Consider the following 14,380-nt stretch of genomic DNA (forward strand, 5'->3'; position numbering starts at 1 on the left):
GGGATGTTTTGAGATTAATTGAATAACTAACTCAAATTCTCAGCTATCATGTGAAAATTCCCCAAGCTAGATCGCTTCCGTCGCCTTCGTGTGAACGGAGGGGCGACGAAAATCCCTTTGAGTTTGCTTCCGTCGGGCTCATGTGAACAAAACGGCGGCGAAAATTTTGTGGTGCTTGCACCCAGAAACACCCTTTGCATCCCTGCGTTTCCGCTGCCATTGTGTGAACCCAGCTTTAGCTTGCCAGGCAAGCAGTTACGCAATCGCAAGTACTCCCAGTCTGAATTGGTGCTACGGTGGGCTCCTGCTTTGATTGGGCCAACTAAGAAAAGTTGGACCGAAATAGATGGGTATGGAAAAGCGAAACATGATTTGAAATTTTGAAGGATTCATTGCACACGTGGTGGCGTGCGAGCTAAAGACGCGCTCAAAGCCAACAAAGAACAGGACCCAGGGGTGACTGCTCCACTTCTTATATATGCTAGTTTTATAGTTTTATGAGAGAGTCATCAGAAAGAGGAGAAGAAGCTTTACTTTGGTAACAAAAAAAGAAAGGAGAAGAAGCTTTAGTTTTGTAAGAAAGAGGAGAAGGGTTGGAGATGGCGACTGTGAGGATAACAGAGAGGCACATGGTGCAGCCGGCGAGGTCAGCTCCCGAAAAGACACTGTTTCTGTCAGCCATCGATGCGCTGTTCAGGGAGATGCCGCACAACCGTCGGATTCTGTTCTACAAGCTGCGAGATGCGGGGGAATATGCGGCGGTGGTGGAACGGCTGAAGGTGTCGTTGAGTGAGGCGCTAGCGCACTTCTGGCCGCTGGCAGGGCGGCTACGCCGCAGCGCCTCTGGGCGTTTGGAGCTGGACTGCAACGATGCAGGCGCCGAGTTTCTGGAGGCGCGTGTGGAGGGGGTCTCATTTGAGGAGCTGGAGCGGAGCGACTTCAGCGACAGGCAGGGTCTGTTCATGGAGCTGGCCCCTTGGATAAACCCCCCTGACTATGCTCTTGCTCCCCCTTTGTGTATCCAGGTAACTTCTTCGAGACGCTAACAAGGGAACACTGTAGCTAGTTCCGTATTTGGTGCATTTGCCACCTAATAATGCTAATTAATTACGCTTTTCCTTCACCAGATTTCAAGGTTCGACTGCGGTAGCTTTGCTCTCGGATTGGCACATAGTCATGTAGTATGCGACGGCAACTCCCTCTGGCATTTCTTCACATCGTGGGCAGAGATTGCCCGCGGAGAGAAAACGATCTCCCTAGCGCCCGTGCACACACGCACCTTGCTCAAGCTGGACAACCCATCACCAAAGAAGGCCTGCCTGAGAACGGAGGGTGTTGATGAGGACACTCTCCATGGCAGCACGGAGAAGGAAGACCTCTTATTCTTCCACTTCAGCAAAGAAGCAGTGAAGAAGCTGAAAGCGCAGGCGGGAGGAGAGAGGAGCTCCTATGAGGCCATGTGCGCCCACCTATGGAAGCGTGCTAGCCTTGCACGAGGCCATGCGCCTGACAAGAAAGTGAGCTTCATTCAAATAGTGAAAATGAGAGGGCGTGCCCACCCGCCCCTACCGGAGGGCTACTTCGGAAATGCTGTCATGTGGACCACTAGCATAACGACAGCTGGGGAGCTGCAAGAGGAGAATCTAGAAGCGACGGCCAATCGGATTCATGAAGGGTTGGCAGCATGCGATGATGTGGCGTTCAGAGGTTGGTTGCATTGGTTGGAGGTGCATGACAGGGAGGAGGTGTTGGCAAGGTGCTGCGTGCTGAATGGCGCGCGACTGCGGGCGTCCAGCTCCACGCGGTTTCCAGTTTTTGAGGTGGACTTTGGGTGGGGCGGTCCCGTGGCAGTGCGATGCCCCTGCATGGAGCTCCCAAGCAAGATCATCTTCTTTCCGAGCCCCGATGGCCTTGGCAGTATCGACCTCACCTTAGCTCTTCCATCTCCCATCATGCAACGACTCGCAAATGACCAGGCTTTTATTCATCCTTGATCGAGGTTCTTAGTCATACACCACTTTTCTTTAATAATCAAAGCATTGCCAGGTAAGAGGCTCATGTGAAGTCTTGTAACAACAATTTGGACATGATGAAATTGACACTATTGCAAAAAATGGACTCTCCTCTGAGGCTTCTTTTAGAAAGCTAAAAATGGACTTGGGGTTTAAAAGAGGTTCTTTTGTCAAGTGATACCGTTCCAAATACTTCTATGAGGTATTCTAGTTAATTGAAAATAATAACAAGAGTTTGGGTGATTCATGAATCATACTACTGAAGTCAACCATTATCAAGATTCCTCCCATCGAGCCTTAATGTCACTCAAGAGCTTCTCTCTCACCCTTACAAAAGGAGGAAATTGGACTCGAACCCATACACTCCACTGTAAACAACTTTAGAAGAATCTCGTAACCACTCAATCAACCAAGTGGATCTGTTGTTGCTGTGAAGCCATGTAAATTAAAAAAGATTATGTGTCTCCTCAGAAAAAGCACGATGCACCCTTTCTCCTCGTTGCATGTCGTGCTGTAGCTATTAGTGGCCGTTGATCTCGACCATTGCTTCTGCCGCTTGCAACTGTGGCTGTTGCCCACGAGCATGGACCTACTGCCGGTACCTCTCCCTGTCCCATCGCACGTCGCATTGTTCTGCCACGCCGGTATCTCCAATTTAATCCTTGATTTTTTCATTTTTCCCCGCTGGGTACCCCCTACTACTGGTTGATGAAGGATCCATGCATGTATGACCAATAACATAAAATCTTTGGTCTTCAGACTTGAACTTCTTTGACTATGTCTTAAATAGATTCTTCATCAACTCCAGCAGTGCTTCATGAGTTCGAGCCTTTTCACGAGCTTGTCCTCCATATCTCCCCCTTGGAAAGCTCACAAGAGAAGAGCTAAGTGTTGGCGGATCATAGAGTAAGAGGATATCATCCAAATGGTAGCAGGACAACATGCCAAATGCCAAGTGTTGGCGGATCATAGAGCAAGAATATATCACAAACATCTTGCCATCAATACATGCTATGCCGCGACACATAAGGCAAAAATTGGGGGCAACCTCCTCCACATTTAGCTATTATCTGCGAGTACAGAACAAAGCATTAGTTTTGTGCGAACTAGGGATATAGCACACAATCATGTATCATCCAATCGCACACATTTTATATCGTGTAATGTATGTCTGTATGTGATTTCCTTGTGTTTGTGTGTACATCCATGCATATTATGCATGCAAATACATACACAATTATGCATGTGTGTCTATCTTCCTGCAACCAAAAAAGTACTCAATCAAAATAGAGAAAATGTTGTGCTACCTGTGTGATGGTATGTAGGACCGTGACCAAACGAGCTACAATGTTCGCTGTAAATGTCAGGCGTGCTGTCAGCTTCGAATGTGCACGCCTGCTCTCATCAGCAGAGAGGCACATGGTGCGGCCGCCTCGAAAAGGCAAAAAATTGCACATCGCAATTCTTTGTAAGCCAAGGGCCAATGTGAGTTCAACCTAAGAATTGCAATTCAGCGAAAATTTTGCACCCACCCTTTGCTTCTTTGGTGCGACAAGCTTTCTGGATGTTCCACACTAACCATTCCCTACCCCTGCTAGCCCTCGGTTCGTCGACCCAACTCTAAGCTAGTAAGCCCTCGGTGCGATCCAACTCTAAGCTAGTAAAGCCTTGCTTGGGATCAACGTAGTTCCGTTGGTGCATTTGCCCACCTACTGATTATAGTTTACCTTCACCAGATTTCAGGGATAACTTTGCTCTCAAAGTGGCACATACTCATGTAGTATGCAACGACATCTCACTTTGGCACTTCTTCACATCTTGGGTAGAAATTTCCTCGGAGAGAAAACTGTTAAGTATGGAGCCTGATTTACCCTTGTAATTTTTTGTGGTAAAAGCGCACATTTGTAAGGCCCCCATTATGAGGAGAAGCCATCGTGTGTGAAGGAAAATCACTCACCGGAAACCAAAATTTTCACGGACAAGGATCGGGGGCAACTTTAAAGGCCTCGGGGGCGGAGGCCCCCCAGTTTTTTTCGCCGGAATATTCTTTTTCGCTGGAATATTATGGCCGGACGGCGGCCGGAAAGTGGTCGAAAAACAACCGGTCGGTTGGCCGGTGGCCGGTAGTCAATGGCCGATGGCCGGTGGTCGGAAGTCAATGGCCGGTGGCGAGTGGCCGAATTCAATGGCCGGTGGCCGAATTCAAAAGCGGACTTGTCTTCTCAAGGGCGGCCACACATGGGCGGATCATTGAAGGGTCCGATTTGGACTTATTCGCACAAGGGCGGCTACACATGGCTGTCTCTCATAAGAGAGGGCAGCCCTTTTGGCCTATAAAAGGAGGCCATTTCTACACACATTTCATAGTGTGAAGTTGATGCAACAAGGTGAGTGTGAGGTGGTGAGAGTGAAGCAAGGCGGGAGCTTCATTAAGGGTATAATCCCTTTGTAAACTACTTCTTGTTTTGAAATACTAAAGCCATTGAGTGGCTGCTTTCCCGTGGACGTAGCCCACATTGGGTGAACCACGTATATCGTGTGTACTCTCTCTCTCTCTATACTCTATAATCTCGTGTATATAAATTCGTCTCTCTCCATTAAGTAATCTACTCAATTATCTATTTAGCTACGTCTTATTTCCTAACAACTGGTATCAGAGCAAGGTTTGCTCGTAGCTAAATTATCTCCAGGAAAGGATTCCTTGAATTGAGTGGGAGTTATGGCGGAGGAAGGGAAGCTCAAGATTGAGAAGTTCAACGGCAAAAACTACCAACATTGGAAGATATAGATTAAAGACTATCTCTACCAGAAGGACCTCTATTTGCCACTAGCCGGTCTTGCGAAGAAGCCCGCAACAATGGCAGATGAAGCATGGATTGTCCTTGATCGAAAGGCACTGGGAACAATCCGGTTAAGCTTGGCGTCAACGGTGGCCTTCAATGTTTCGGAGATGAAGACCACGGAGGACTTGATGAAGTCCCTTGACGACTTCTACGAGAAACCATCGGCATCCAATAAGGTATTTCTTATGAAGCGCTTGTTCAATGTAAAGATGGCAGAGAATGGTTCAGTTGCAGAACACCTAAATGAATTTAACACAAACATAAATCAACTTCGATCAGTGAAAATCAATTTCGATGATGAAGTGCGAGCTCTCCTTATACTATCATCTCTACCGGATAGTTGGAACAGCCTTGTGATGGCTGTAAGTAATTCTATCTCTAGCACAAATACTCTTAAGTTTGATGATGTTGTGGGTGTTCTCCTAAGCGAGGAAATGCGAAGGAGAAGCACAGGAGAATCATCAAGTGCTGCACTATCAGTGGAAACAAGAGGAAGGCTTAAGGAGAGGTTCAAAAACCAAAAGGGTCGTGATCGCTCAAGGCGGAGCAAGTCACACACAAAGTCAGTTTTTGAATGTTGGAACTGCGGCAAGAAGCGCCACGTCAAGAAGGATTGCTGGTCCAAAAGGAAGAAGGAGACAGAGTGTCAAGACAACAAGCCAACATCGGAGGCCAATGTGGCAGGTAAAGTAAAGCAAGATGCTCTAATTCTCTCATTAGACAATGTGTCTAATTCCTGGATAGTAGATTCCGGGGCTTCATTCCATGCGACACCACACAAGCAACATTTCCAAGACTACACCAAAGGTAATTTTGGGTATGTATACTTGGGAGATGATGAAGCTTGTGAGATTGTCGGCAAAGGTACAGTTTCTGTCAAAACTGCTAATGGAAATGAATGGAAGCTTAAAGATGTTAGGCATGTTCCTTCTCTTCGCAAAAATTTGATCTCTACAGGACAATTGGACGATGAAGGTCACAACATTGCATTCGGAAACAAACGGTGGAAGATCTCAAAGGGATCTTTGGTGGTTGCCAAGGGTGAAAAAGTCGGTACACTTTACTTGTGTACTGTTAGCACGCAACCTTCAGCTTGTGCAGCAACTACAGAAGTTGACAGTGCGGTGTGGCACTACCGACTTGGGCATATGAGTGCCAAAGGAATGCAAATCCTTCAAGCAAAGAAGCTTCTACCAGGTTTGAAAGAAGTGGACTTAGAGTTCTGTGAAGATTGTGTTTATGGTAAACAAAAGAGGGTAAAATTTCAAAAATCAGGAAATGAAAGAAAAAATAAAAAACTTGAGTTGGTTCATTCTGATGTTTGGGGTCCTGCAAGTACACCATCACTTGGTGGCTCATTGTACTATGTAACATTCATAGACCATGCGACTAGAAAAACATGGGTTTATGTCATGAAGAATAAATCCGATGTATTTTTCATATTTCAAAGGTGGAAAGCCTTTGTGGAGAATGAAACAGGTACCAAGGTTAAATGCCTCAGATCCGACAATGGAGGCGAATATTGGAGCCAAGCTTTTGAAAGCTTTTGTACTAGCAATGGCATTCGGAGGCAAAGGACAACCCCAAGGACACCTCAAAAAAATGGGATTTCGGAAAGGATGAATAGGACAATCATGGAACGAGCACGAAGCATGCGGCTACATGCAGGCCTACCGCTTGAGCTTTGGGCGGAAGCTGTAAGTACGTCTGTGTACTTAATCAATCGGTCACCCTCAACGGAATTGGATGGGGGAGTTCCAGAAGAGGCATGGACAGGTAAACCGGTGAATTATGCATTTCTCAAAGTGTTTGGGTGTGAGGCTTTTTTGCACATAGATAGAAGCCTAAGATCAAAGTTAGATGCAAAGTCCAAAAAGTGTTTCTTCATTGGCTATGGAGAAGGAGACTTTGGGTATCGCCTATGAAATCCTGAAGATGGTAAAATCTTAAGGAGTAGGGATGTAATTTTCAACGAACAAAGTATGTACAAAGATTACTTGGAAAGAAAACAAACAAAAGAAACAGGTGATGAGTACATGGAGCTTGAGGACGATGAAGACTCAAGGACTGCAAACGGTGACAATGTGCAACAACGTCAACCAAATGAGGAGCCTCAACCTATTCCCCGAAGATCTACAAGAGCAAGTAGACCTCCAGAAATGTTTGTTCCTTCCTTCAACCATCTCTTGATCTCAGATTCTGGAGAGCCGGAATCATATGAAGAAGCTATGCAACATGAATCCAAAGAAGAATGGACGAAGAGCATGCAAGTGGAGATGGACTCACTACATCGCAACCAAACATGGGAGTTGGTTGAGTTGCCTAAAGGTAAGCGGGCACTTCAAAACAAATGGGTGTACAAGCTAAAGGAAGAAGAAGGTGGGAAGAAAAGTTACAAGTTTAGGCTTGTGGTAAAAGGTTTTTCTCAAAAGAAAGGTATTGACTTCAATGAAATATTTTCTCCTGTTATAAAAATAAACTCAATTAGGCTTGTCTTAATCCTTGTGGCTGCTCATGATCTAAATCTCGAGCAAATGGATGTAAATACGGCATTCCCTCACGGTGACTTAGAGGAGGAAATCTACATGCTTCAACCAAAGGGGTATGAAGTAAAAGGTAAGGAGAAAATGGTTTGCAGATTAAAGAAGAGCTTGTATGGTTTAAAGCAAGCATCAAGACAATGGTACTTGAAGTTTGATCGATGGATGTTGGATCATGGATTCACAAGATGCAACTCGGATCACTACGTCTACACGGAGAATTTGGGAGATGGGAAATTCATCATCCTAATGTTGTATGTTGATGACATGTTGATTGCAAGTGCTAACATGCAGGACATCAAAGACCTAAAAGAGGACCTTTCCAAATCTTTTTCAATGAAAGATTTAGGTGCTGCAAAGAGGATACTTGGTATTAAAATATCAAGGGACAGGACGAAGAAGACAATAAAGCTATCTCAAGAAGATTGCATCAAGAAGGTACTAGAAAGGTTTGCAATGCAAAATGCAAAATCAGTTTCTACACCTTTGGCTGGTCATTTTAACCTAACGAAGGATATGTGTCCAAAGACACAAGAGGAGATAGCCTATATGTCTAAAGTTCCATATGCTGCAGCGGTAGGTTCTCTAATGTATGCTATGGTCTGGACAAGGCCATACATTGCACATGCAGTGGGAGTTGTGAGTAGTTTCATGGACAACCCAGGTAAAGAGCATTGGCAAGCTGTGAAGTGGATACTTAGGTATCTAAAAGGGACAACAACAAATGCTTTGTATTTTGGAGGAACTGATATTTTTCTAGAAGGGTATGCTGATGCAGATATGGCAAGTGACAAAGATACTCGAGGGAGCACTACTGGCTATATGTTCACGGTCGGAGGCACAGCAGTAAGCTGGGCTTCAAAGCTGCAGAAAGTGGTTTCACTTTCTTCCACGGAAGCAGAGTATGTAGCAATGACGGAGGCAAGCAAAGAAATTCTTTGGCTTCACAGATTCTTAGAAGAGCTTGGATTCAAACAAGACAATTGTGTCTTGTATAGTGATAGCCAAAGCGCCATCCATCTTGCAAAGAACTTAGCCTTTCATTCAAGGACAAAGCACATTGAGGTGAGATATCACTTCATACGCACTCTTTTGGAAGAGGTACAACTAAAGCTAGGAAAGGTGCATACAAGTGAAAATCTTGTAGACATGTTTACAAAGGTGGTCAACAAGGAGAAGTTGAGCTTTTGCTCATCTTCAATCGGCATTCAAGGATAAGAAGCCAGAATGGAAAGCAGTCACAGGTTTGGTTTGGAGATCAGTCTCCAAGTGGGAGATTGTTAAGTATGGAGCCTGATTTACCCTTGTAATTTTTTGTGGTAAACGCGCACATTTGTAAGGCCCCCATTATGAGGAGAAGCCATCGTGCGTGAAGGAAAATTGCTCACCGGAAACCAAAATTTTCACGGACAAGAATCAGGGGCAACTTTACTGGCCTCGGGAGCGGAGACCCACGAGATATTTTTTTTTGCCAGAATATTCTTTTTCGCTTAAATATTATGGCCGGACGGCGGCCGAAAAGTGGTCGGAAAACAACCGGTCAGTTGGCCGGTGGCCGGTAGTCAATGGCCGATGGCCAGTGGTCGGAAGTCAATGGCCGGTGGCTGGTGGCCGAATTCAAAAGCGGACTTGTCTTCTCAAGGGCGGCCACACATGGGCGGATTGGAGGGTCCGATTTGGACTTATTCGCACAAGGGCGGCTACACATGGCTGTCTCTCATAAGAGAAAGCAGCCCTTTTGGCCTATAAAAGGAGGCAATCTCTACACACATTTCATAGTGTGAAGTTGATGCAACAAGGTGAGTGTGAGGTGGTGAGAGTGAAGCAAGGCGGGAGCTTCATTAAGTGTATAATCCCTTTGTAAACTACTGAGGTGGTCCGGGGCGGGCAACAAGAGAGGCGACCTCTAAACACCCCTCAAGGCTCCCGTGCTGCTCAATTGGGGCTGGGGCAACCACAAGCACAACACAACAACAAACCCACAACCAAACCCAAACAAAATAGGGGCACCACCTAGTTATGGTATGCGAACTAGGACGCAAGAGAGATTTTGGCACAACCAAGAAGATGCACCACACAACACACACAAGCAACCTCACACCAAGACACACACGAAATGGACCAGAGAGAGCTAGAGAAAAGGGAAGAGAGAGAGGGAAGGATCTTGCGTAATACCTTATTTGTGACTTGCAAATGGAGATGGTTCGTTATGGTGCTATCGTAGAACTTGTACAAAACTCACTCAATGCTTAGTGATTGCTAATCATTGCCAAAACACACACACACTGTCTTAGGGTGTGGGAGACCTCTCACCACAATACCCTCTTACAATGGACACAAAACTGGCAATGGAAAACACACTAAAACACTTTCTAAAATCAAGATCAACCGATAAAACTCAAAATACACAAGTCACCTTGAATTTACCAAACCGTATTGCACAAATGGAAGGACGAAGATTTAAACATCGAATCACGCCTTTGATGCACCAAACCTCAATTTATTGATGATGAAGGAGCATGTAAAATAGTGGTTTTGAGATTTGTGGAACTCACGCTCTCTCACTTGCAATGTGTAGCTTGAAGGCTTCTCTCACACCAAGAGTGAAGCTCACAAGTGGTTGCTACACCTAAGTCTCTCCTCACGCATAGAGTGTTGGGGTGCTATGTGAGATGTTGGAGGTTGTTTTACAAGAAGGAGAGGGGCCTATTTATAGGTTGGAGACCCCATATTAAGATTATTGGAAATCCTAATTTACAAGCTAACAAATCAGGATTATGATTTTTTTGAATATCAAAACATTGCGGGCCTTCTTTGTCTGCTTGAGTCATGGGTGTGGGCTCAAAAGAGAGCATTATTGATGGTAGATAAGGTGAAAGTAAGTTTTAAAGAAGGGAGAGAGAGAGAGAGAGAGAGAGAGAGAGAGAGAGAGAGTGTTACTATACATGTCTTGAGGTGAGGTGTCTTTTATGGTTAGGTCAATGCTATTTTGTGTTAGTATGTTAGTCGTTAGTAATCACTAGAAAGTTAATGTTACATTTACAATGGGTAGAGTGAGTTGATTTGATGAAGGAAGAGGGGTGAATTAAAATAGAATCATTGAGATGGTGAAGCTTTGAAGAAGCTTGAACTCACCCTTGTGTAGATTGTGGAAAAAATGACCGCTTGTCTTCTTCTTCTTCTTCGCTTCTTTACGCCGCCGCCACGGTTGACCACCACGATGAAAAGAGGATTTGTTGATGAAAAATCCTCAATTTGCAGAAGTTATCATGGTTAAGATGCTGAATTTTAGATATTTTAGGAGAGGTAAATGAAATTGTAACATAGAAGCAATAGAGAGAGACATGGAGAGGGTGTATGTATGTAGAGGTTCATAAAAGAACTATAGGGATGAGAGAGAAGGGTAATGGTGGAGAGGGTGAAAGAAGCCATGGAAGGTACAGGTTTGAGTGAGGGATTGAGAGGAATGTGTGTGTGTGTGTAGAAGTGTGGAAAGAGGTGAGAGAAGACTATGGGCTACTTGTGAGAAAAGTGGGCAGACTGGGGTCCACTCAAAAAATCATAGCTCACCGCTGGTAGCTCCAAAAATCATAAAAAAATTTGAGGTGATTATTCAGAGCGTGGGCTACATTTTCTCTTTTGACCATCGCTCCAAATTTGGAGTGGAGATAGGTGCCAAAATTCTCACCAAAAAGCCTGTTTTTTATGCTTGCAAAAGTCTTTTAGTGGCCCCCTCCTTTGTTGAATTTGTACAATGCATCCAAGAGTGAGCCCCTCCTTTGTCATATTATAATACAAAGCATTCAAGTTGCCCTTGACCCATGCATGGAGGAGGATTATTGGTGAAATAAGAAATATATACATGGTGGGACTAGTGTATGGACTATTCATGGACTTTAGCTCAATGAGCACATGGTGTTAGAATAATGAGTAAAAATAATAATAAAAATATGGAGGAGTTATGGATATGGAAAGATATTGGAATCATATGATATGGTCCCTCCTTGAATTATTTTGGGTGAAAGAGGAAAAGGTATGCAAGTAAATAATATAATAAAAGTAACCAATGAGTAGAAATCAATTTTTTGTTTTCACGAGGGTGAGGGTGAAAATGTGGGAGTGATTTGTATAAAAGAAAAATATGAGGTTAGAGTATGCACATATTGGCAAAAAATATAATTATGGTGTAAGAGGATGAAAGAAGGTGTACATAGGTTTAATAAAACACACACCTAAGTAGAAATATTTAAATAAAATACCAAAATAATTATAAAAAATCCCTATATTTATGCCATATATACAATGAAATATTTACACACACGGAGGCCATAATATACTTTTATTTTTTTATTTTTATTTGGCTCACCTAGCCCAGTGACTAGCTAGCTGAGGGTTTTTTAAGAAAATATAGGAAAAGCCCCCTAACTCACACACGCCTATTTGCAGTGAAATGGTAGGGATAGCCATAGTGTTTGGGTGATTTTGGTAGGGTGAGATAGCTTACTATGGCAATTATGGAGAGCCGAAAAACGGCTATCAATAGCCCTCCCCCCAGGATGATGGTATATTCATGTACCATCATAGAGCATCTTTTCCAAAGAGAGTGCTTCAGAGTCCTTGACAAGATCTTCATTGTTTGGCCCCTCAGAATTTTGGCTGGAGTTACACTCATGCTTCATGTAACAATACTTACATGAGACAGAGGCCTTTGGACAGATCTTTGGTAGATCCTTTGGTAGAAGGCGACTCAAATAGGGCTTCAAACGATACTCGTTTACCTTCCTGGAGTGCTCTTTACCATTCAAGTCCATAAGCTGATAGTAACTAGAATTGAAAGCCTTCTTGACTATGTATGGCCCTTGCCATCTAGTTTCAAACTTGGCATCAAAACGATTGTCAAGTCGATTGTCATACCTTAGCACAAGCTCTCCTTCCTTGATGCCTTTGTCCTTCAGTTTCTTGTCGTGCGATTCTTTCGCTTGTGTGGCTTTCCTCTTGTAGCACTCGTATGCTGCTTCTCTTTTCCACTCAAGCTCCACTAACGTAAGAAGTCGATCCATCCATACCTATTGATCATCTTGTGCTCCTTTGCCATGAAGTCGCATTGTTGGAATGTTGAGCTCGATAGGCTGCAAAGCCTCTTGACCATAGACCAAGTGAAATGGTGTGAACTCCGTGGCTTCCCTATATGTGGTTCGATATGCCCACAAGGCACCATCCAAGAAATCATCCCATAATTTTGTCTTGTTTTGCACCATCTTTCTAATGATTCCTGCAATGACACCATTAGCCTTCTCCACCAAACCATTTGACTGTGGGTAGTATGGTGTGCTATGACAATGTAGAATGTGAAGCTCTTCACAAACTTCTGTGAGCAAGCCCTTCCTAAACCCTGGACCATTATCAGAAACAATCTCCAAAGGTGTGCCAAATCTGCAACAAATGTGAGTGTACACAAACTTGCTAACTGTCCTCTCATTCACTCTTGCCACACTTTGAGCTTCCACCCACCTAGTCATATAGTCTACACCCACTAGAATGTAGAGTTTACCATTTTTTGTCCTAGGCAGAGGACCCATAGCATCAATGCCCCACTTTTCAAAGGGTCCATTTGCAAGCACTATTTGCCTCGGGCCATGCACCAACCTTCTATTTCCATTTATCTGACAATTGTGACAGCTTTTACACCAATGTTGAACATCCACATGCAAGCTTGGCCAAACATACCCCGCAAGCAATATCTTCTTCACAGTTGATTCTTGGGCAAAATGACCACCACATGCCTCTTCATGCAAACCTTTTAGAATGGCTGGAATTTCCTCGATAGTTGGTACTCTTCTGCACACTTGATCCTTCCCTCTTTGATAGAGGGAGCCTTCTAGGAAGAGATAGAAACTTGCCTTCTTCATGAGTCTCCTCTTCTGAGCCTTCGTGAAGTCTTGTGGAAACTCACCCTCCAAAATGTAGCCAATAATGGGAGTCAATGACTCCAATCCCTGGTATCTCGGTTGCTTGACAGCTGCTGCCACCATGATGACCTGCACTTCTCTCTCAACACATGTAACTGCTTGTTGTGCAAGTAAATCGGCATCTTCATTTTGTTTCCTCGGAATATGATATAGTTGCACTTCTTCAAACTGATTAAACATCCTACGAATGGCATGAACTTTTGTCCTTAAGCTTTCATTCTTGCATGCCCAAATGCCTAAAATCTGTTTAACAATGAGAAGTGCATCTCCCTTTACCATGAGACGTTTTATCCCTTGGCCAATGCACATTTTCAAACCATGAAGTAGTGTGTCGTATTCTGCTTCATTGTTGCTAGTTGAGCCTGGTAGATTGACCTTCTCTTTCATGACCACCTCTCCACTTGGGTTGAGCAACACTAGCCCTCCCCCTGCTTTTCCTGTGGCTCGACGAAAAGCTCCATCAAAGAACAAGGTAAAAGCATTAGGAATACTTTTTGGTGGTGGTAATGGTAGGGTCTTTACTTCAGGCACCTTAATCTCCTTTTCATGCACCCTATAAGTGAGAATCCTTGCCAATTGTGCACGCACACTATCTTCTACCTTGAAAGAGTATTGAAACTCTTGCAACTCCATAATCCACTTTGAGATCCTAGTACTAAGATTCATTTGAGATGACACCCAAGGGAACAAATTCTCTACAGTGAGAATTACAAAAGGTTTTGGTAGCAGGTAGGATCTAAACTTTCTCACCGCAAACATGAGAGAAAGCATCATGAGTTCTGCCTCCTTGTAGCCTCTCTCCAAAGCATTCATGACCCTACTAGAAAAGTAGATGGGTCGCATCCTGGTACTGTGGGGATCTTGTTGTAGCAACACAGCACCAATTGTTTCCCTTCCAACACTAGAGCTAACAAAGAATGTGTACTCCCAACAAGGAGGCATGAGTGTTGGTAGCTCTGACAAAATGACTTTAATGTTACAAAAATACTCTTCAAGCTCATCAGACCATGCAAATT

The 14,380-nt window shown here is 44.1% G+C and overlaps 1 protein-coding gene across 1 annotated transcript; it reads left to right on the forward strand.

Moving 5' to 3' along the window:
* Positions 1–504: 504 nt before the first annotated feature.
* On the forward strand, positions 505–2,152 carry LOC147422524 (hydroxycinnamoyltransferase-like). The gene is made up of 2 exons (XM_086503475.1): positions 505–1,025; positions 1,128–2,152. The coding sequence occupies exons 1-2, from the start codon at positions 600–602 to the stop codon at positions 1,992–1,994; spliced, it is 1,293 nt and encodes a 430-aa protein (XP_086359601.1). The 5' UTR covers positions 505–599; the 3' UTR covers positions 1,995–2,152.
* Positions 2,153–14,380: the final 12,228 nt, after the last annotated feature.

Source organism: Adiantum capillus-veneris, chromosome 27 (assembly GCF_014529385.1).
Source record: "Adiantum capillus-veneris isolate H3 chromosome 27, ASM1452938v2, whole genome shotgun sequence".
Classification (NCBI taxonomy): domain Eukaryota; kingdom Viridiplantae; phylum Streptophyta; class Polypodiopsida; order Polypodiales; family Pteridaceae; genus Adiantum; species Adiantum capillus-veneris.